The sequence below is a fragment of the Solea solea genome, chromosome 11 (genome assembly GCF_958295425.1).
Source record: "Solea solea chromosome 11, fSolSol10.1, whole genome shotgun sequence".
Lineage (NCBI taxonomy): Eukaryota > Metazoa > Chordata > Actinopteri > Pleuronectiformes > Soleidae > Solea > Solea solea.
In genome coordinates, this window is record NC_081144.1 from 5,291,022 (window position 1) to 5,313,811 (window position 22,790).

Here is a 22,790-nt window from a genome sequence, read left to right on the forward strand (position 1 = left end):
TAGATCTGATCCACTGGACCTTTAAAACATGGGAAACGAGGTCAGTCGCATTCTTCCTCATGGAAGCAGATTCACCAAACTGTAGGACTGATTCTCTGGGGACTACTATGACAGTGGTGAGAAAGCAACACTAACTAGACTTCACAGATGTCAGACTCTTTACCCAACAAAATAAAATGATATTTGTTATTATAAAAAAAGAGAATTCATGTTGGGACAGATATGAAGCCAGATAAACCAGTGCAGACAAAATGAGAGCTGTCTTACAGATTCATTCCAGCGTAGTTTTCAGAGGAGAGAGGGTGGAAGATGGTTTTGTTGGCAATGTCAGATTTGAGAAGTTCTCTCCATTCAGTATTTTGAAGTGGACACAGAATGTACCAGGGCTGTTAAGTTTTATTTGATGTTGCCATTTGGAGAGGACGAGAGAAAACCGTGGAAAAGACTTTCACTCTGCAATATTACATAACTTTACAAACTATATCTACTTATGATGCAAAACTGGATGTAAAACTGTTCATGTACATACTCTGTCCCAAGAACTCATATCTTATCCTTACACACAATGACAGCAGTGCAGAGCCAATTATAGCCACAACTAAAATAGACAGTCATCACATGAAATCAAGAATACCACTTAGATAAGACAGAGTGCTGGCAGGATGCCCTCACACAGGGATTATCCTGGCACTCACTGCACACTTTGAACCCCCCCCCCCCCCCCCAACAACCTCATCTTATATTTAATATCTGGAAACCTTTACACAACAAAAAATGTTTGACATTTTGTATCAACTTGATTTGATCAAATAAAAAAGGATTACATTATTCTATATAGACTATAGGAAGTAGCAGAGGGAATGAAGTCAGTGAGCTTCAGGTTGCTCCTCTCAAGTTAAAAATGGATTGTGGTGCCAACTAGTGGTCATGCAATGACATGATCTCTCTTATCACAGCCAGATTTGCTTTTCTCTATAATTTATTCTTTATTTGCAGTATTAGATTTTGTTTCTCCAGGATATTATGTACATGATTTTGAATACCTTCAAACTGATTACAATTATATAATGGTTTGGTTTCACAGTTTTTCACAGATTCAACTATTTGTAGTTTTATGATTGGTACAAAGTAGAGTTGAGCTAAACACATTTCTTTTGTTTTTTTTAGTATTAATAAATAACTCCCTAAGGCATCATGTCTTAAGATGGAAATACTTATTTAACCATGTGTCAGCTTTTATCTCTTTGATTATGTGAATATCAAATCCTTCACATTCTCAGTATAGCGCAGAAATGACAATCTGACATATGAGTACAGCACAATCACCTAAACCACTGACTAACCAGCAACACCAAACGCTGCTGCGTTCCTACACAAGGCTTGTGTAGTGTGATCGTCACTCTTAACCATTAACATATTCAATAAGGGTCAGAATTACAAGACAATTTAATGAAATATAATCAAGGACATATTTAACAACCAAATACCGCACTGTGCTATCAAGTGTTGTCACAGATCATGTGATTATGTAAGCTGGCTGTAAAAGTTTTCCCCACTGGTAGACACACACCAACTTAATCCTTGGTCACTTGACTCCACAACAGGATGTCTTACCCATGATTATCGCCCTTCGCTTAGAACCTCATAAAAGTATTTTTGGACAACTGTCCATTCCTATTTGCCGTGTTAAAGCCAAACTCCTCCCATTGTCAAGAAGTGCACATTTACAAGGTGATTTATTTTATTAACCAACTAACAACCTTTAATAAAAAGAGAAATACAATTTCCAAACAGGGTCATGCAAGTTAAAGTATTTGGAAAAAATGCAAGCAGCTTCAATATGTGTTAAGAACTTCTTTAAAAAAAGAACTACTAATATTTAGAAATAAACAGGGCTAAACTAAGCATCTGCATACAGTGAGCACAATCAATGAAATACATCATGACCATGGGAGAGTATTGGGGGCTCTAAAGCTTGGGCCAAGATTGTCAGTAAGCCGCGTCTCCTGTCTGCAGAGAAACCAAAAAAAACAAGAGTTAAACAAGAAAAGAAAGAACAGCAAAAACAGCAAAGAAACTGCTCGAGCGAGTGTTGAAAGCTGAAACAGGGTCATGGAATCACTTACCTTACATGCAAGGCCTTAGTTTCACCCCACACAAATGCAGAAGCATTATCATCAGCCTCTGCAGAAGAAAAATACCATTAGTTTAACAGGAATATCTGTGTTCATCGTCTGGACAAATACACAGGTTTAACACGAACAATTACTTTGAATATTGTACCCAAGATTTTTAACCTAAGGGTTTTGCTATTTTAAAGTGTTCCATCTTTTGCTTATGAAGTTTAAAAGCCATAATTCACTAGTTTCACCTTCCAGGAACAACACACAAAACAACAAACCATTTTAAATTCTCCTGTATTTATCAAAAACACATATATTACTATGTTGTTCACTGAAATTGTCACACTCAAGCAATTATTTATACTTTAAAAAGTTAACGATTTGGATACATGTATGTATACAGAATTCACTTTATTGCTGCAAGGTAAATAAACATAAAAGGAATTGGAAATGCCATATGTGAGAGGGTAAATGTTCAACAAAGCTGCACCAGATATTTAGTCCAGTAAAATCAGAACTAGTCAACATAAACAATCAGCTGTTAATCATACCTTTATCCCAGTCCTCAGACATGTCTGGGTTTACCCAGGTGCTGACGGGAACGTGCCATTTAATTCGTCCATTTGAGTTTCCACCTATAAAAAAAAAAAACAGCATAAATCAAATCAGTAACTGTATAAAACACACATAAACTGACTGGATAAGTGACAAATCGCACCATCTTCAGAGTCCACGACAACTCTGTCCTCGCATGTCTCAGTGTGGTGCGGTAGCTCATGCTTGGGCACCAGGTGACGTGCATTGAAGGGGCAAGTCTTCAGCTCTCTGGCCAGTTCTGGGTGATTCTGAAATCAAGTGATGAAAATACTTTCACGATGTTGTAGATAGAATCGGATTTCCTCTGTGCATCAAGCAATTTAAATAAAGGGTTGGTTATATTTACATTCTCATACCTACTGCTTTCACCTGGTACTGCATCAAATCAAACACATCCACCAATCATTTTGGGGCTGTCTTTTAAATGTGGTGCCCTCAGCGTTGGCATCTCCCACACTGCATTTTATTCACTAATCTCTCCTGGTTGAAATGAATTACTTTAGTTTCTTTGCTCCTCTATTTACAGTAAAATAAACATCTTTGGTTAGGAGGACATTGTCATTTGATGTTTGGGAAACAAGGATTGATATTTTAAACTATTTTCTTGATTGAATACACTAAACAATCAATATGTATTGTTATTTATACCTGGTCATAATCAGCATTATTTACAGTGAAACAGATCCTCAACTCACCTTCTTGCACTTTATAAGGTGGTACGGAAAGCGGCAAGACCTGATCTGGTGGTTCTTGTCAAAAGGGCACTGAATAAGTCTCTCCGGGTCATGGTTTCCTTTGCTATCTTTTAGAAACAGAAGCACGAGCAAATTACACCCTGTTATTAATATTTTCTCAAAGAAAGCTGGTGAATATGTGAATTGTGTGTTCAGTTGTACCATGTTCCTCAGCCAGCTGTGCTCTCTCAGAAGAAGCAACCCTGCAGGCACCAATGGAGCTTCCATACGTGAGGTTGTTCGCCATCTTATCGCCTGAATTCACGGTTCACTAGGATGGTCCGATGAAGTTAACCTGAAGTACAAGGGGAGAGAAAGTCAACACGTGTGCTGCATTTTCTATCACAGTGCAACCGTTAGAATCATTTTTTTACAAGCAACTGGAAAAACGTGCATCCCGCAAATCGACTTTGATGTTTCCATCGAGCCAGAACCCGTTACTTACAATTTTAAATGCAGCTATATTTTATATTTTACGCTGGCTACACTTTGTTAAAGGTGAAAAATAAAATATCAAAACACACAAGCAAAGAAGAAAAAAACATTTACGACTCACCCGTGGTCCGGTCAAGCGTGTCCTTAATCAAAACTTGGCAAGAAGCCAGTGCAATAATTAACTGTATTCCGAAAACTAAAACGAGGTGACGTCTATTAAAGACAGACCATTTGACACAAGTGTTAAAATTAGTTAATGTTGGAGTTTGTAGTAAAAAGGTAATGTTTCTTAATCTTTCTTTCTTGACGGTGGTCGGATCAGTTACGGTGTGGCGCCGCCCCTTGGGTCGTATGTTTGTGCGCAAACATGTGACTTCCTGTTATCGTCACATGGGTTTGGATTAAAAACCTCGCGAATTAACTTGATTCACAACAAAATTAAGCAATATTCAACTGTGACTCTTTTTATTAGTTGTAAATACCGAGCCCGCATTACTAATAAGCATTATTGTTATTGTTATTGTTATTATCATTATTATTATTATTATTATTATTATTATTATTATTAGTGTTATTTAGAGGTGCAACTAACATTAATTTCAACATTAAATTCAATCAGGCGATTATTTTCCCAATTAATTGTTTGGTCCATAAAATGAATGAAAATGTTGAAAAAGTTGTTTGGTGTTCCCCAAACCTCGTCACAAACTGAAAGGTTTCATATATTTGCTGCTGTGACATTCTTATCTTTTCTTAGTAAAGTCTAGTTTTGTAAGAAAATACAAGAGACCTGATTTAAGTTGAATTTACGTTGAAAAAGGAGATAATATGGGGTGTGACCGACCGGATTAGCATGCGTTTCCTCCTACTCCCATTTGAACAGTACTTTTTGTTTGTTGTGTTGTTATTTGTACGTTTTTTTTGTATGATGTTCGAAATTAATTTACATTCATAGGTGTCTATTACGTCATTACGGTCGTTGGTACGGAGCGCTCGCTTTCTCCTTTGGTGTGTACGCCATATGAGGGTCATTACGGTAAGTCGGCGGTGCTTCAGACCAACATGGCGCTGTCCTGTTCGAGCCTGTGTAGCCGCCTGTCTTTGGTCCGTCTGTTTGTCTTGAGGACAAACAGGACAACAGCAACAACTGGACTTTATTCTTCGTACGTGTCCCGTGAGTCCAGGTGATGTCTTAACTCTTTAAAGGTTCACCTTCCGCGACTTGTAACTCACTTTTATTCACATACTACCTGAAACCGCGCTAAGCTAACTGCCTGTCAAGATAGTGACGTTTTTAACAAGAAACATCTAGAACGTGTATGACAAACGGTTTTAACATTTAATCAATAGACAGGATATTTACTACAGATATATACAACTACAATTCATACATAATGAATTCACGACTAGACAAAATGATGTCACATATGTCTGTAATGGTTATTCTAGATAGTAAAACTTGGTGATTAAATGTTCATGTGTCTATCTGTGTTTGTTTACATTCAATTCAATTCTGTTTTGTTTGTATAGCGCCAAATCGAGGCAGTGTACATAGTAAGGCAGAATAATTGAGTAATTCGCACAGTGAGTAAACAGTAGGCATCAGTGGACAGGGAAAAAACTCCCTTTTAACGGTAAGAAATCTCTTGACAGAACCAGACTCAGATATGTGCGGCCTCTTTACATTCATTACTGAGTACTCGGGCTGTAGCCTCTGACCTTTGCATGTTCTTACCTTGCCTATCATAGATTTGTCCATTAACGTTGCAGAAAAACATGACCATGGGTGATTATATTTCAGAGGGTTTAAGGTCAACTTTATTTAGAACTGTGCAGGGCACCATTACACCTTGAAAGTACAGCTTGCTGGAAATTGTTATTTTTAGCAGAATGATATTTAATTGACGCAGTGCACTGAAAAGTCAGAGAAACCTCAACAACATACCCCTCAATCTACATTTAAACAGAACTGTTCCACAGTGTACACCCCACAATCTCACAAGGTTTACAAATATAGATCTTTATTCATGTAATAATGTCTTCCTTGTGCCATAATCTACATCCCTAGTGAAATTCTTCACTCTTTGAGTTATGCTGCTCACAGACAGACACATTCTGCCAAATATATAGCCTCCTTCACAAAGGTAGTTTTATTCCTCATGGTTGTATTCTTATGATGATCTAAGCCCATAGTTCTCAAACTGTGGTACATGAGCTTCCTCTGGTGGTACTTGGAGGAAAATCACACAAATACTGTTCTATTGTACAGTATATACCAGGGTATGCGATCGGAGTGGAGCTGAAGAAGTTTGAGTGGGTAGAAAATGAAACAAATTCTCTTTCCATCTGAACCTAATTTCATTGTACCTGTATGTGAAGTATATGTGAGGAAGAGGAGGATGATGAGAGAGCAAATTATCTTATTGGGAATAAATCTGCCTTCTGTGAAAAATCCATAGCTGACTTTGCTTGAACTATTTACACCACTGTATTTTAACTTTGGTTCCCAGGTGGTACTTGATATAAAATATTGGAGAACCACTGATCTAAGCTGATCACCTTAACCTTTTTTACATGTCCAGGTTGCCTCTGTGTAGACTCTACTCCTCGACCAAAGTCAGGCAAGGAATTGGTCGATATGTCGCCTCCAGGCTCCAATGGGCAAATAGCAAATATGAAGTATTCCTCAAAAGGAGATTTCCCCGTTTTTATCAGATCTACCATACATTTGTGGAAGGTAAACTAAATTATAATTAATCTGTGACATATTCTTCATGAGATGATATGCAATATACCAGTGTTTCCCAACCCTGGTCCTCAGGGAACACTGCCCTGCATGTTTCAGATGATCAGCTCGTCGATAAGCTCTGCAGAAGCCTGATAACGACCCGATCATTTGAATCGGGTGTGTTGTAGCAGGGCAACATCTAAAACACGCAGGGCAGTATTCCCTGAGGACCAGGGTTGGGAAACACTGCAATATACCCAAACAAAATGTCTATAACTTTTTTTAATATGACTCCATTCATTCAGTGTAATTAAACTGACTTTGTTTAATTTGGTATCTGAGTGCATGGCTTAAAAATGTTTTTTTGAAAAGTAATTTATATTGTAGATACAGCAAATTTCTGTCAATATTCTCTATGTTCGTAAACATTGTTGTTACAATTGAATCATTCCAGGGTTCAGGTTATTGTTCCGAGATGCCAAAGAAGTGAACAGGATAAAAATAAAGATGTTCTCTGATGGAGTGAAGGTCCAGGATTTACCGTACAGAGAGATGGAGAAACTCAGACAGGTGGTTATCTTTACCTGACAATCACCTAACACTGAGCTGGGTTTATGGACTGGAGAGTTATTTACCTCCAGCTATCATTCTATATTTGTTTTCCAAATACAAAAATGCCATACGTTTGTTTTTCAAATGTGACAGTTTTCTGTTTTACTTTAACATTAACATTGGAAAATGTCACTAAAGACTTCACAAAATTATTTTTTCAACATTTCTTTTCAGACTTAAAATGACACAAACTGAAACTTTATATTAGCTTCAGCACATAAAACATAAAAATAGACATTGGATGAAAGTTGTTCTGCAGATTAAATTGTTTGATATTTGTTCCCCAGTTTCACAGGGACATGATAAAAGCCATCCCACTTGTGGTGATATCAATCCCTCCGTTTGCCAACTACCTGGTTTTTGTCTTGATGTGAGTTACTTTTTTAATTTCTTTTCATATTAACACAATGGTAGCCTTTTCAAAAGTATGTTAGTACAGTATTTTGAATCATGCTTCCTGTCTTGCTCCTGCTGATGCATATTTATTCTCCCGTCACCCCTTTGTGTCTCTCCTCTCATTCCCACCTGTTCCCTGCCAGGTACTTTTTCCCCCGCCAGCTCCTTATCCCTCACTTCTGGACTCCCAGTCAGCAGTTGGAGTTTCGGGCAGTGTACAGTTCCCTCAGAGCCCAGCACCACTGGCCAGTGCTCAAAGGGCTGGAGCACACAAGCCACCAAGTCAAAGACAGTCGGCTACAGAGTCACCTCAAAGACCTCTGCAATAAAGTGAGTGAATGTACTAGAGAGTTTTGCTGACAGGGATATATTTATAAGAATGCTTTGATAATGGTGAGGAACAGACACAGCTGTGTCCCAGCTGTACATTCTTCAATCTTCTTGCTTGAAAATTTGATCAGTCAGTTCACTTTATTTCAGACACATAAGTCTATTTCAACGTCAAAGCAAATTCAATAGACAATTCAAATGTATACACAACCACAGTGCCATATTTTTCAGACATGTATAAATATCCTGAACGGAAGACTGAAGAAAATGGTTTACTCCTCATAATTCCTTATAGTTTTACAGTAATTCTTTCCCATGTTCTCGGCTAATATATCATGTATAAAGAGGAGAAACTTGTGTTGCGTGCATTTGCCTTACAGTTTTTAAAAAGAATATGTGTGTGTACTTGGTTGACGTTCAATTATATACGGATATATATACTGATAGACAGACGGTAGAACTCGATCAACATGGTTTAATACAATGTATTTTTTATAGCACCAACTTCAGAAAATCAGAGAAATCACACGGCAATCAAGCACTCAGCAAGAGGAGGAAAAAAAACAGGAAGAACTCCTGGCAGAGCTGTAGACGGGGTTGTCAGCCATCTGTCTCCTTCAGTTTGGGAGAGAGGAAAAAACATGAGGGAGAGAGGAGAGCTGGGTGGAGAGGGAGAGACGAGGAACAGCCGTGTAAATGTTGTGTTTGATCCCCTTCTGACATGTTGTTGTTACAGGCCGTTAAACTTAAAACTACACTGAGTTATTAAGTAAATGTTCATGTGCAGATTGCAGCACCACCCAGTTTAAAAGTCAGTTGACCCACTAACTGTTTAGTTAGCTGTCTGAACCAACTCATTATGTGCAGTTATGTACAAAAGTATTCATCATTTTGAGGTAATTGTATTTTAAGTGAGTGATAACAATTTTCTTCTATTTTACATTTGTGCTCATGTGAAGCTGATAGGCTGTGAACACAGTGTTTTAAATATAACTGGTATTGGTTTATATTTAAAACTTACACACTCCAGCTTTATGAGATGACCTTTCATTGTCAGGTGCAAAGTGGCGTGAACCCTACAGTGTCTGAAATACTCGCTGTCCGTGGCCTGTTTTCTGGACCCCCTCTGGGCTTAAAGCGGATGAGTGTGGATCACATGGTCAGTGGAATCACTCTTCTTTTACATCCTGCACAAACTGCGCCTAAATGTTGCTCCTTGAATGTAAACGGTGTGTTGAACCTGCACACCTCTCGTCTGTGTCTGTCTCTCAATCTGCCTTGTCAATCAGAGGCACATCAGCCCCCTGCTCTTCCTCTCACCCCGCTTCCCGAGTTCCCTGATGGGCCGGCGGCTGAACAGCTACGCCCTGGAGCTGCTGCAGCTGGACCGTGCCCTCATCAGGCTGGGCCCTCACCAGCTCAGTGACGTCGAGCTCAGACAGGTTTGACATTCTGCGTCTGTGTATTCACCAGCCAAATGTGGTTAATATGATGAACTTGCTTATTTCTCTGTGAACGGAACATTTCAGTACACAATGTTTAACTCCCTTTAGGCTTGTTATGTGCGGGGGCTCAATTCTGACCAACTTGGTGTTAACCAGTGTCAGGAGTGGTTATCCCGGTGGCTCCAGATATCCTCTTCATTAAAAGGTATTTACATTTTCAGAGCAGAAATATTACATGGCATGATAATGCATAATTGAATAAGATATTATTTTGTAATTTAAGTTGAGAAAATACTGAAGCAATGCCAGACTATTACACTGATTCCCTCCCATTGACTTTGATTAATGTATTTAAAACTTTAAAACTCCATTTTGTCTTAACGTTGCTTTTTTTCTTGTATTTTTTTGCAGACTCAGAGTTGTCGCTGCTTTTGCACAGCATTGTATTTCTCTCAGCCAACTACCCCCATGGTCTCAACAACAGGCCCCACTGACAGGAAGCCGGTAGCAATCTGCTTCTTTTTTTTCCTGCTTACATTGTCATTTGTGTAGTGAGTGATTTTTGGGTTCCAAAACCTCTTGAACCAAAGCTTATCCTCAAGAAATATCTACTCTCATCTCTGAACATCTCTACGCATCTGAAATGATAAATACAATTTAAGCACACTATAGATAACTTAAATGAGATATGGGATCATACTTTATGAGAACAATCAGCTGTAATTTGGCTTTTTTTGTGGTGAACTGATTGTGTTTTTTCTCATTGCCATTGTTTGTTATCACTTAAATGTGCAGCCTTATCATCTGTTTACTTCTGAGCTAACATGCATTACAAAGTCAAAGATAAATCAGATATTGTTATATCAAAGTTCAGCAAAGCTTTTTAGTCTTCTGTAGTTAATACCTTGCGAGAGCGAAGGTACAATTGTTGCCACACAACATTCCAATCATAAGAATCCATATAAAAGACCTCACACACGAGCATGTTCACAAAAGACTTGCACTGTATTTTCTCATACCTCACTTTGTGCTCTGCTCGTTTTTTAATGTAAAGAAGTGCTTTAAATTTAATTAAGAAACTAATTGTGTTAAAAGGGAACAAGTAGTCATCATCAAAAATGAGCACATTCTGCATCCCAACTCGAGTTATTGTGTGGTGAGACGCTGGACTGTCATCCTCTTAAACCCTTTTTTGTGATGCGACACAGGTTGTAAAAACTGTCTAAAAAAAAAAAAGCTTTATTGTTTACTTGATTTCTTGGTTAAGAGACTGAATGACATTCAAGCTTTTTGCCTACGTTCAGGTGACGGTACAAAGAGGAACTGCACATCCCTTGTGCTGCTTGTATGGTCTTGTGTAAAGTGTGTAAGAGGAAGAGTCATTTGCTTCATGTTCCTTTTGCAAGGACTGGCACATCTGCAATGTTCAGTCAAAAGTTATTGTTTGTTATGATTTGCAAATATTTTATATTATGTGTTGAAGTTTTGAATGTCGTGTTGAAGTGCCAATATTACATTGTTAAGAAGTGTGTCTGAAATAAATACCTACACGGTGCATTTATTGTTAGTTTTCACATTTACAGCAATTTTTCAGATCTAATTTAAAGAGTCTTTAATAGAAATCGAAACAGCAGCCTGGAACCAGCAAAACAAAACAAAAAATTAACTTGATGCCAAACCGGGCCAGAGTGTGTTAACAGAACAAGCACAGTAACAGATGTTAGAAATCCTCCAAACGAACATGAATATACATCGTCAACTAAGTGGACATGAATCCTCTCTAATATTTTGCATTCCTACATATACACAGTATCGAAGCCGAAAGAACGTAAGCCTATGAAAATATAAACCAAAAAATCAATAACAAGGGAAAATAAATTGTTCTGTGTGTTATGTGACATGAAGATTTTTTTTTTTTAAAGTTTCCAAATGAAGCTAGCTCCCAAGAAGCATGACCTGAACAGCGAGCTACTACTCCGATGTGGAGTTAGGATCACATGACTTCATAGCCACTGCGAATGCCTCTCATCAACAAGCAGGCAAAAACGAGGCCAAGGATCTGGAAAGAAAACAAACAAACACAAAAAGTGGGATTTAGACTTCACTTTACCTTAAAATCCATTTAAATAATTAGTCCAACGATATGCATTTGCCTTGGCATCACTTTGATACGTTTATGCAACGTCACAACATTTATTAAAATCTAGATTTGTACACATTTGATCTTTTATATACATTAATATCAGGTGTTAAGCCTTATCCAGCACATCCCACAGGTTCTCTGTGGCCAAACTGTTCTTTCACCGATTATATTGTGGAATATGCCCAGAAACCCCGGTTGTGGTGTGGGCTTTTATTTCAGGCAGTAATAAGAGTAAGTCTTACAAATATCTGCCAAGAGTAGAGTAAAATACAGACTGAGTATTGTCATTTGCTTTCATCCTCTTCAAGAAAAAAGAATGCCAACAAACCCTAACCCTAAACTGACTACACCTCATTTTAAATTCAACACGCCCATGCGTTAGCAGATTGGAGCTATTTAAGCAACATGGGCGTTGGATTGGAAATAAACAACTGTAAGCGGCTGATAATTGCATCACATTGGCGCTGGGTGTTAAGTTTGGGCTCAAAGAGTAAAAACTACATCATAAAATGGCTTTGAAAAAGTTAAGGGTGACGTGTGTAAAGAATGTATTAATGTGTTAATGTGTCAGCAGAGATTAAGGAAACAGGCTCAACTGATACACTGGCTTCAATGATAACAGTGCTGCTGCCAGTAAATCCAAAACATTTTCATTAAGTGTTCATGTTTTGGTCTGTTGTGCCTCACGCCACCAACCATTTTATAATGTAGGTAGTAAGACTTAAGTTTAACACAGGATGCCAATAGCGTGAGCAGAGACCGGGTAACTGCTAATAGCATCTGAAATCCTGAACAACAGTGGACCTTAAAGCTCCTGTACCCTATTCTAAATAGTCTTGACCAAACCAAAAGAAAAACAATGGTCTGCAAGAGATATGTACAGTAAAACACAGATGACAACAGTCTGCGACAGACAAGCTGATGCGGATACTGCAAGATACTTTTCTTGCAGACATGGACGTAACACAGGGAACTTCAGCCAAGGTGAGCTAACACGTAACCCTCTCACGTATATTACATTTTATAGTTTGTTATTGTCAACGCGATGTCTCCTCTTATCGTGTGATAACACTTTCATTATCAACTTCTGCCAGTTTCTGACACGTGGAAATGAACCAAAATGGTTAAATGTTTATAAAATGTGTATGTGTTTGTGTATGAACACTGTGTAACGTTATGTGTAAATGCAGCGTCTTGTTTCTGTTTTTAGGAAATCTGGCAACCACACCCCTGCAATTTTTTTCAGTTGGGATTGCGGTACGTGTTTGAAACACTTCATGCCACTGTTCAACATGTTTTACATCTATCACCTTTGACACATTTACACCATAAAAAAACATCAAAATGAACTGGTTGAAGATGTAAAGCTCATCCCGATTATTGGTCAGATGCACAGTGTGTTTCTAATGCTAAATGATCTTGTTTACTGATGTTACATACCTGCAGGATGGCAATAACAATAGCTGCAATTATCACCCACAGGAGGTTTTTCTCCAGCATAGCCTCAACTGCATCATGACAACCCTGCATGAAAGAAAGAAGACAGAGAGACACTTTGAATTATGGTAAAAACTTCAACACATTTGTTTTGTTGATTCACTTCAGTGACCCAAAGTCACAGACTGGCCTTCAGTCTGAGCAGCACATGATCCTCATATGTAACCCTGTAACCCAAACTCACCCCTCATATGTAACCCTGGGTTACATATGAGGGGTGAGTTTGGGGTGAGGAATGCATTGTGTTTTTAGAGTTGAATGGGCTTTGAATGGTAAAAAAAAAAAAGTTTGTGTGCCTGTATACACACTTAGTTTGCACTGACAAACATTATCATCTCACCGGACGTATGTTCCTGTTTCATAAGTTGTGTCTGTTTGGCTCTTTTTAAATGCAAACAAACTGTGTTTTTAGCTTAATTTTGTTGCTGAAAGTACCTTCATTGATGAAACTAAAATATGAGTTAGGAAAATAAAATATAAAGACGAAGAGTAGAGTTGAGTCATAGACCTGTTTGGGTTTGTTACTATGCACAACCTCCTATTTTACACTCAAGCCCAACCAATATAAACACAGTCAGACGATGCATCAGCTGATAATGTGTAACTGAGTATGCTGGTGTGTGTGTGTCTGTCAATAAGTAATAATAAACTGTATTTCAAAACTTTTAGAAAGGGTGTGAACAGCTATTACATAGTTTAGTGAGCACTGACATATTTATATCAAAAACATTGTTTGTTTACGTGAAAAAATAAATCAAAACCCACTCAACTGTCCCAGAGCCACATCAGAGCTGTAATTACAGAAGTTAGCCTTAATTTCCCTCTGCTGCTGCTGCTGCCTCACATTTAAATGACTATTGTTGAAACTGTGTGTTTTGCTGTGTATAAACCATCACAAGAATTATCCCATTATCACTGACTGTAATTCATTTAACTTCATCAGAAATGCACACATTTGAGCAAATCTTCACACCAGATCGGTTTTACACACAAACAATTGCAGAGACCTTGTCGAGATAAGACACTTTACTGAGCCCTGCTGTTCTGTGGACAATTACTTGCTCTATAAAACCTTATCTTGGTTGCTACTGGCACAACTGGGAAATGGTAATTATTGACCGACTTCTTTATTAAAGGCCAGACCGTATTTGGCTACACCGTAAACAGAAACCTTAGTTCCTGCTCTGTTGTATTTCAGCTGTTGTTTGAGGAGTGTTTGCTGTGTAACCACAGGTGTTGCAAAATCAACAAGGAGTCAAATCATGAGGATTATGAATATGACCTATCACATGGTGAGTGACTTCACACAAGCATTAGTCACTAGCAGCGACTCACCTGCTGGTACACTTTGTCCGGATCCATCATGGTCCCGATACCACAGTTGGTCGAAATGGTCACACAGCATGAGTCAGGCACCGATTTCCCGTCAGGCATGAAGTCTCTCCAGTCAGAAGAACTGTTTACGCCACAGCATTTCAACTGAAAGTACAAATGAGTCATTAAATACGGACATACCATCTGCACGCAATGTACAGTCGAACGATTTAACATGTGTTAACGGATGGTGTGAAAAATAATTCATATCAGCGGCGCCAAACCAGCAGGATGCAGCCATGTTAGATGAAGGTGTTGTCACGCTAAGTAAACAGTGAGAGAGAGAGTTTACAATGGACTCACATCCTTCTGCAGTCCGTCCACAGTGTCTCTAAATTTGGTTGAACTGCTGTTGTAATTGGAAATCATTTCAGTGAGGCTGTCTTGGACGACGCCAGAGATCTGAAGAGTAGACATAAAAAATGGCAGTTAAACCTCAACGTCTGCACGGTTTTATGAGACACACAAACACTTGTGAATATACTTTATACACTAACCTTGTTCCTGAAAACGTATCCAGCGATGGCTGCAGCAATCTCGACAATGATGATCAGTCCGAGAAGGACGGCAAACTGCGCAGAGGAGAGAAATGAAAAACACTGATCACTCAAAACACTACGAAAGGTCATAATCGTACAAGTTAAAATGGTAGTTAATTGACCTTTATTCAAATATCCACAGAGCTGACTATTTGTGTTTTATGTTGAACAGATGCTGAGCTGTGTGAATTACCGTTGTGACCATGCAGTAGTTCTCTTTCCACGCTCCACAGCAGCCAAAGAAGGCAATGAAGAAGATCACCACGCCAATGACGATGATCAGTATGGGACCTCCTGAGGCTGCCACGTCATTCATCATGATCGTGTTGTGCAGAGCCACCTGGGCCAGGATTCCCACCACGATTAATGCTAGGCCACATAACTGCATGGAGGTAAACAGGATGGTGTTAGGTTAGGTTATGCCCATTACACATACAGTTAGAGCTGAAACAATTAATCGATGAATCGATTATTAATCGATTACTAAATTAATCGACAACTATTTTGATAATCGGATAATCGGTTTGAAGCTTTTTTCATGATTAAAACAAGATTTCCGATTGTTTAAGCTTCTTAAATGTGAATATTTTCTTCATTTCTTTGCTCTGGATAACAAAGAAATCATGACAAAGTCAATGATTTTGGTTTGTGGACAAAACAAGACATTTGAGAACATCATCATTTCCAGGTTTAGCGAACACCGATCAACATTTTTTAAGGTTTTCTTAATTATATTCTGAACACCAAACGATTAATTGAGAAAATAATCGACAGATTAATCGATTATGAAAATAATCGTTAGTTGCAGCTCTACATACAGTATGTATTCATAACGTTATTATTTGGTCTGGGTGTATTGAGGAAAAGGTACCATAATGTCTACTAACAACGTCAAAGCAAAGACCTGTTGTATTTACTGTACTATGTGCTACCAAAATTGATATATATTTACTGCACTCAAACAAAACTCTTAAAGCCATAGCTCTATGTTTAACATTTCTTTCACTTAAATTTCCAGAGACAAATATACACAAAAATGTTTGTTTTTCCGTGTTGAAAGCTTATGATAAAGTGTCTATGTTTTTTGGGTTTTTTTTACTGTCATCTTACGTAAGTGTCAGCTACATTTGGGTTGCTTTATCTAACAGGAAAAATTTCACTGACATGAAGTCTGTAAGTTATAATCTAATGTCAGTATGCATTGCGTATCTTAAAATGTCTACAGGAAATCACCAAGACGTGAAATCAGATGGTTGTAGTGGTCACACATTTTAATATAAATGATATGTTCAGATTTTCACGAGTAAAATACTGCAGTGAGTAACCTTTGTCATGTTGATCACATGATGTTGTCTAAACAGAAACTATGTAAGATTATTTGTATGCCGTGTTCTTAAAGTCAAGCAATACTACCAGACTTGACTGAGAGAGTACAAGAAACATTTATTACATCAATGATCGGGTTTTTTGAGCAGTAGAATTAACTTTTGCAACATTTTGTGGACACTTTTGTGTTTTCAGTGTGTTTGCAGCCGTCTCACTTGACTAGCACAGCCTCTAGCTGTCTGTCTTGACATAAATGGATCACTTCCTGTGTGCAGTGTGGGTATGCCACAAGGCAACACGAGACTGCTATACTTGAGAAACACAGAGAGAGTTGTGTGGAGCTGATCGGCTTAATCTGCATTGTGTGGACTTATTTGACAATTGTTAAAATGAAATAGACATTTTTTTGTATTTAAAAGTTACACACTATTCCTTTAAGGAGACTTTTTAGAACTATTTAATCAAGATGAAGTTTTCAAACTTCCCTCAAACCCTCAAACCCTCAAACCAAATGAGTAAGCACTAATACTAAACGGATGGAAGGAAGTTACAACAGCTTGTGAATTTGGCTGTAAAATGATCCGATCACAAAGTGTGATGTGTCACAGTTCTGGGTGGAGTAACAAGAGGAGTTTACTAGATCTGTTGATTACTAAAAAAAAGTTGCACTTTATTACCTTTGCCAAGGAGGTTATATTTTATCTGTAGGTTTGTCCTTCAGTTAGCAACTTGGCAGCTTCCTATCTACAGTTTTTGACGGTTCAATTTATTGTGATGAATGAAGTATGTTTTGGTAAGAATCTACCAACTGATGATGTCCCAAAAAGTGGTATGTGTATAGAGGATCAGACACGCCAAACTACAGATTAGGCAGCAATTTAAATTTAGCGTTTAAATCTAACAAGTTCAGATGTGTATATCTCAACGACTCAAGAAAATTCCTCCTGATCTTAACAGATCTTAACAGATCAGGAGGAATTTTGCCATGTTTATGTAAGATGGTAATTGCTATAAACAGGTAAAATTCTATATAGATCTAGAAAAATCTTCTAGAAAATGGCAGTGTTTAATCCTTGGCAGAAATCTGAGCCCTTATTGTGACTGTGATCCATCAAATGGAGAGTAGTTAGTCAGTAGACATAAGATTAGAGAGGAACGTATTCACAAGAGTGATCAATCAATTTAAATAGTGCCAGACATTTCCTGGCTCAAGTGGGGAGTGATTCTTATTTTTTCCTTTTTTTTGTTTGCTTGTATACAAATGACACATCTTTACACATTTAAAAACTGTGATTCGATTTTTACAGGCCATCATTGACAAAGGGATTAAACAATGCAAAAAAGTTGATTAGTAAGTAGATAAACATGACTAATCATAGTATTAATTATGTAACCACAACAACCACTAAACTGTGATTGAATTGTAACTTTTAGTTACAAGTTCAGTTTCACCCCCTCATTCAAACACTTGTCAAGTCTTCAAGGACGAATGAAAAACATCAAGCTTCAAAGTTGTTAGTTCACTTTGTTAATAACTGTGCACAACTAATAAACAACAAGTGAAAAACTACTGATTACGGCAGGCATACAAGAGTGGATGAGAAAGTAATAGATGAAGATGAAGCATAAGATCACAAGGTAATGTTCATAAACATTACATTAGCAATTAGTAAAATGATTATTCAATCATTACCTGTCTGTCTGTGGGTTTTTATAAAATAAAAATCTGACTTCTTTCGTTCCTCTATGACAAAGCAAACATTAGACAGAACATTTACACCGTTTTATGGAATGAACCATTATAAAATATTAAATTACAGAATGATCAGTCACTAATGATCATTTATTGCAACCGTATACAGGAGTGTATAGAATTAACATAATTAACAAATCAGTCATTCAAAGAACATTCTGCATCTATTCTATTAATTGGCCTTCAAGCAAAAATACACACAAAAAAGTGTATATCATTCTGAATAATTGGTGCTATGAATATCACTGTGTTTTGAATTTTTCACAAAGTCAAAACCAATATACACGTACTGCCCTGTATATAGTTGACATGATATACAGCCTCTCTGCTCTTTCTCTCTTTATATCATGTTAAACTACTTTTAATCAATATTTGAAGACATCATCCAGAACTCCTGTTCCCGTTTTGTTTAAATCGTTATGCTGTTTTAGGATCACTGTTTTTACTGTGTATGAGATTTTACTAATCTTTTTTTAATCTTGTCATTGTGTACATTTTATGGTGTATGTTTTTATTTTGTAATGTAAAGCACTTTGATGGAAACGCTATACAAATACATTTATTTTTATTATTATTATTATTATTAGAACTCATGGATTTTCTGCCAAGCAGTTGGTTTGTCAAATCCATTTAAAGACAGCACATTTGGCCATTTCTTATTTCTACTAGTTGACAAACACTAGTAATGGGTATTAAATGGCTTTAAGTGTCAAGTTGTTCCATATAAATGTCCTGTTAATCCACTAATCACATTTTTGTTTCATCTAGGCTGATGAATAATCAAATTTTGTGGCTGCCTAATAATGTAATCGGCAATTCAGACTGGTGTATTTTTTTTGCTTTTGCAGAGGACCATGTCTCCATTGAGAAGAAGAGGGAAGGTTCAACTGTATATTTTCTTTCTGTACTTAGATGACTGTTCTGTCCAGTGTCTTCTGAGCGTATAGTGTTGTTGGAAAGAAATTACTATAAGCCTGAGGAACAACAGCTAACTGCTAAACTGGTTTTACTACTCTTTGAGATTAAATGTTTTTGTTAATTGTTGAAAGTAAAGAGCTATTGCACGAAAATGACACATTGACACTGCAAGTCAGACGACCTCCATGTCTTATGAAACAATATCAGCCCCATTTGTAATGTTATCCATGTTAAGCTCTCGCTGCCACTAAAGGCCAGTCCTTGTTGGCACCACCAAAGTCAATATTTAAGCTAGAGTCACATGGGTGGTTAATGATGGCTAACGTCAAACATAAAAGAGTGAACACAAATGGTAAACAGAGCAAAGTAGATGCTCTTACTCTAAAAGCAGAATAAAATAGAATAGAATTATGGAATTTAAAAAAAGTCTAACTAGTTATATTTTGTATACTAGGTCGAGCTGAAATGTTATTTGAAGACCAAAAATGGTCTTGTCATTTGGGTTATTTTTTTTTATTTGAAAAACTCCCTCACGGCTGATTTGATGCGCTTTGTTGGAGGGAATAACTCTTCCTCTGCCATATTTTAACAATTGAGAACAGACAAAAACAAAGCAACACAAGCCGTAACACGCGGTTGTTGTGTAACTTTCTTTTCGTTCCGTTTGAGTTGCACTGAACTATCTATGTGGTTTCCCGGGCTTCCGGCATCATCTTTTCTGACGGTATTGAGAAAACGTTACAATTAAAATATAGATTTGGTGATATATCATCATCCTTCCTCGTGCAATACGATAATCAATATGCCAGGGCAAATAATGATATTTTAATTGACAAATGAAGGCACTCTAAGAAAACACTTGCCTGACTGAAGAAGAGGGCGTTTACAGCAGGATAATGGTGGGAAAAGCTACATTAAGAGATGCTCCCATCCACGTTCAATACATAGACTTTATGCACTTTGTTATCAAAGTTGTGAATAAATAGAGAAACTTTTGACTTTTCATGTACATTTTGTTTTCTTCAGTTCGACCGATATCGTGTTTTTTGTCAAGATTGTCTTGCATACTGATGTTGATATTGATTATCACAGAATTATTGTATCGTGATATTATTGGTCCATGTATCGCGTATTGTATCATTTCGTGAGGTACTCTGTGATTTCTGGGTTTAGCAAGCTAATGCTATCTACCAAACTTAAAAACAAAAAGTGCTCGTAGGAGAAAAACCCTGAGCCCTGTAGTGCCCTGTATTATAAATCCTAAATAAAGTGTTGCAATGTGTGAAAATAATAAGAATAATAATGACTAGTTCTATAATGTTCACTGTAAAGAGAGAATACAGCTTTGTCATACTAGAATGTGTGAGATTATGTTTTACACCTTTTACACGTTGTAAATGGCACTACAGTATATCAGTTATGGATGGGTAGAAAAGTATGAGTCACATGATCCGGTTACACTTTGAAAGTGGTCATAAGATTCACATTCCATCGCCATCCTCTCTCGTGCTAAAGCCCTCAAACAAACCATGACGAGACTGCAAACAGATTAAAACCAGGAAATGGGAAGTTTCATCCAGGATATGGCCCACAATGAGCCAGTTATACTACTTTTGGGGATGAGGAAAAACGCAGGGAAGCGTCTAAAGATATGTGCGTATGTGTGTTCATCATAACATACATACACACATGCTTAGTCATGAGGCAAAAAGTCAAGAGCGATGTCTCACATTTGTTCTAATCAGACAAACATCATTGTTGTTTTCTTTAATTTGCCAACCAAAAGCTCCCCCTCCCTCCCTCCTGGGGTTTTGTCCACCACCAACTCTGTTCCCCTTTTTCAAGGTAAGCATTACACATGTGTTTTTGACGGTCACTCACCCAGAAAAGGAAGTTGAAAATGAAAAGCAGGTACTTGACACATTTCATTCCCCCCTCTACACCCATGGCTGATGAGGATTTGTTTCCTGAAGGAGGAAAAAAAAGAGTTGTATTTTATCAACTTTTCCAAGGCAGAGCAACATTACATCAGCTGTAATATGAGCAGTTGCGGAAGATCTGAGTCATTTTACTGTTGGAGTGGGACTGATACACACTACAAGCTATAAAAGGAACCATGACGATGACATGATGTGATTAATTCAACATTTATTTACTATTATATGTAAGAAAAACAAAAAACAGCATGGACAGTTGGATTATATTCCCACTTTGAGATAACTGTGAATGGGAAAATCATTCATTTGTATAGCTCGTCCACATACACACAGCAGGCATCTTTTAATTCAGCCCAGGACATTGCGATTTATAATAACCATATCAGAGTTTCTTGTTTATCACTGTACACAGTTCACTGAAGAAGAAAAAACATACCTAGTAACATTTTTGGTAACATAACCTTTTAAATAACATTAGTAACATGTATTGGTAACTTTTTTATTAGCATAAGTAGAACTTTTTGTGTCATTAAAATGTTCTTGTAACAATACATTCTTGGTAATGAAAGTAGTGTTTTCTGTAACATTAATAGCGTTTGTACAGCACAAAAACTACAAATATAAAATATCGTGACAGAAAGTCCTAGAAAACGAGTGAACCACGGGTCTGCCATTGTTTGACAAGGTTTATTTTCTAGCGACACATTTATACATATTTAACACATGATAAGAATAATCAAAGCTCAGGTTTTCTATTTATAATAAGCGAGTTCAGCAGTACCGTACTTCAGATCAATCAAACAAAGAAAAATCGGGGTGTTAAAACGGATCGCATGGTCCGTAAAGGTGTCACTGTTTTTGTGGCCAGCCGTCTCTCCAGACCGTTAATCACCACTGAGTTAGCGACAATAGCGGCTTTGTCACACACACACACACACACACACACACAGGCCAAATAACATTAACATGATTTGATTTGTTAGAGTTTTCCCAACTGTGTTATTCTTAAATAAACACAGAGGGCTGAGCCGTTTCTGGTTGTTCCCGGCGATTGAGCATCTGTGCGACTGTCTTTGTTTGTTGAAGAAGTGCGTAGTTCGTCAGGAGTGGAACATTCCGCCCGAAAAACGGACAAGAAAGGGTCATCAAACCACACAAAAAAATTAAGCGTTTAGAAGGCCTACCTTTGAGTGGTCTCTTAAATCCAGCAACACGGGGCAAAGACGACGATGGTTTGAGCTTTGTTGGACTATAACTTGAGCAGTTTATGGTCCCACCCTCGGTTCCTCTGCTCCCACCTCCTTCAACTTCTCAGTTATAAACCATAACTTTTTTTCCCTGCTGCCTTCACGGTCTCCTCGTTCAACTGAAAAACGCCCACTGCCTCTGTTTGCAGGAAGTCAATGCTTTTGTGTCACAGTTGAACCCATTTTGCAGTTAATGCAATTTTAATAACAATTTTCATTTATTTTGTATGTTTGACATATAATTAAACAAAGAAATAGTCCATTCTGTAGAAATAACACCATACCACTTTTTTACATTTTGTGTACGATACCGATATCTCAAACTCTATCTTACCAGAAAATGAAGTTGAAGTCACTTTTTTTTATAATATTACTTTAGTAAAAGTCTTAAATTATATGGTATGGTAGCTCAGTGGTAGGGCGAGTTGTCTTTCAACTGAAAGGTTGTAGGTTCAATTCTTGGCCCTGGTAATCTATATGTGTCCTTGAGCAAAACACTTAACGTCTGAATGGGTGTGAAAGATGTGTGAATGGGTGAATGATAAAACTGTAGTGTAAAGCAGCTCATCAAGACGAGAAAAGTTCTATATAAATACAGACCATTACCAACTCTTCTTCTGATTTTATTTGGTAGTAACGAGTAACAACGATAGAGG

At 37.5% G+C, this 22,790-nt stretch overlaps 3 protein-coding genes across 3 annotated transcripts; 1 reads left to right on the plus strand and 2 right to left on the minus strand.

The window, feature by feature from the left end:
• Positions 1-1,428: 1,428 nt before the first annotated feature.
• zgc:56699 (uncharacterized protein LOC405758 homolog) lies at positions 1,429-4,249 on the minus strand. Its single transcript, XM_058644295.1, has 7 exons — positions 4,011-4,249; positions 3,617-3,749; positions 3,416-3,522; positions 2,842-2,968; positions 2,675-2,758; positions 2,127-2,184; positions 1,429-2,010 (listed from the first exon to the last, which is right to left on the minus strand). Exons 2-7 carry the CDS (start codon positions 3,699-3,701, stop codon positions 1,941-1,943), a joined length of 531 nt encoding a protein of 176 aa, XP_058500278.1. The 5' UTR covers positions 3,702-3,749; positions 4,011-4,249; the 3' UTR covers positions 1,429-1,940.
• A 654-nt stretch (positions 4,250-4,903) lies between these two features.
• On the plus strand, positions 4,904-10,955 carry letmd1 (LETM1 domain containing 1). The gene is made up of 9 exons (XM_058642919.1): positions 4,904-5,073; positions 6,472-6,626; positions 7,072-7,187; positions 7,517-7,599; positions 7,769-7,955; positions 9,013-9,114; positions 9,245-9,397; positions 9,509-9,605; positions 9,812-10,955. The coding sequence occupies exons 1-9, from the start codon at positions 4,952-4,954 to the stop codon at positions 9,892-9,894; spliced, it is 1,098 nt and encodes a 365-aa protein (XP_058498902.1). The 5' UTR covers positions 4,904-4,951; the 3' UTR covers positions 9,895-10,955.
• Positions 10,939-22,230, minus strand: cd63 (CD63 molecule). Its single transcript, XM_058642920.1, has 8 exons — positions 22,072-22,230; positions 20,832-20,917; positions 15,147-15,335; positions 14,912-14,986; positions 14,718-14,816; positions 14,376-14,519; positions 12,984-13,067; positions 10,939-11,459 (listed from the first exon to the last, which is right to left on the minus strand). The coding sequence occupies exons 2-8, from the start codon at positions 20,895-20,897 to the stop codon at positions 11,394-11,396; spliced, it is 723 nt and encodes a 240-aa protein (XP_058498903.1). The 5' UTR covers positions 20,898-20,917; positions 22,072-22,230; the 3' UTR covers positions 10,939-11,393.
• Positions 22,231-22,790: the final 560 nt, after the last annotated feature.

What these genes read in the sequence shown, in the direction of transcription:
- zgc:56699 (XM_058644295.1), bottom strand. Translation starts at nt 3,701, where the DNA reads ATGGCGAACAACCTCACGTATGGAAGCTCCATTGGTGCCTGCAGGGTT. An exon ending in TGTCGTGGACTCTGAAGATG is followed by an intron (nt 2,759 to 2,841) that starts GTGCGATTTGTC and finishes TTTTTTTTATAG; the next exon opens with GTGGAAACTCAAATGGACGA. An exon ending in ACTAAGGCCTTGCATGTAAG is followed by an intron (nt 2,011 to 2,126) that starts GTAAGTGATTCC and finishes GTTTCTCTGCAG; the next exon opens with ACAGGAGACGCGGCTTACTG.
- letmd1 (XM_058642919.1), top strand. Translation starts at nt 4,952, where the DNA reads ATGGCGCTGTCCTGTTCGAGCCTGTGTAGCCGCCTGTCTTTGGTCCGT. An exon ending in CTACCATACATTTGTGGAAG is followed by an intron (nt 6,627 to 7,071) that starts GTAAACTAAATT and finishes GAATCATTCCAG; the next exon opens with GGTTCAGGTTATTGTTCCGA. An exon ending in TACCTGGTTTTTGTCTTGAT is followed by an intron (nt 7,600 to 7,768) that starts GTGAGTTACTTT and finishes GTTCCCTGCCAG; the next exon opens with GTACTTTTTCCCCCGCCAGC.
- cd63 (XM_058642920.1), bottom strand. Translation starts at nt 20,897, where the DNA reads ATGGGTGTAGAGGGGGGAATGAAATGTGTCAAGTACCTGCTTTTCATT. An exon ending in TTTTCAACTTCCTTTTCTGG is followed by an intron (nt 15,336 to 20,831) that starts GTGAGTGACCGT and finishes ACCTCCATGCAG; the next exon opens with TTATGTGGCCTAGCATTAAT. An exon ending in ACTACTGCATGGTCACAACG is followed by an intron (nt 14,987 to 15,146) that starts GTAATTCACACA and finishes TCCTCTGCGCAG; the next exon opens with TTTGCCGTCCTTCTCGGACT.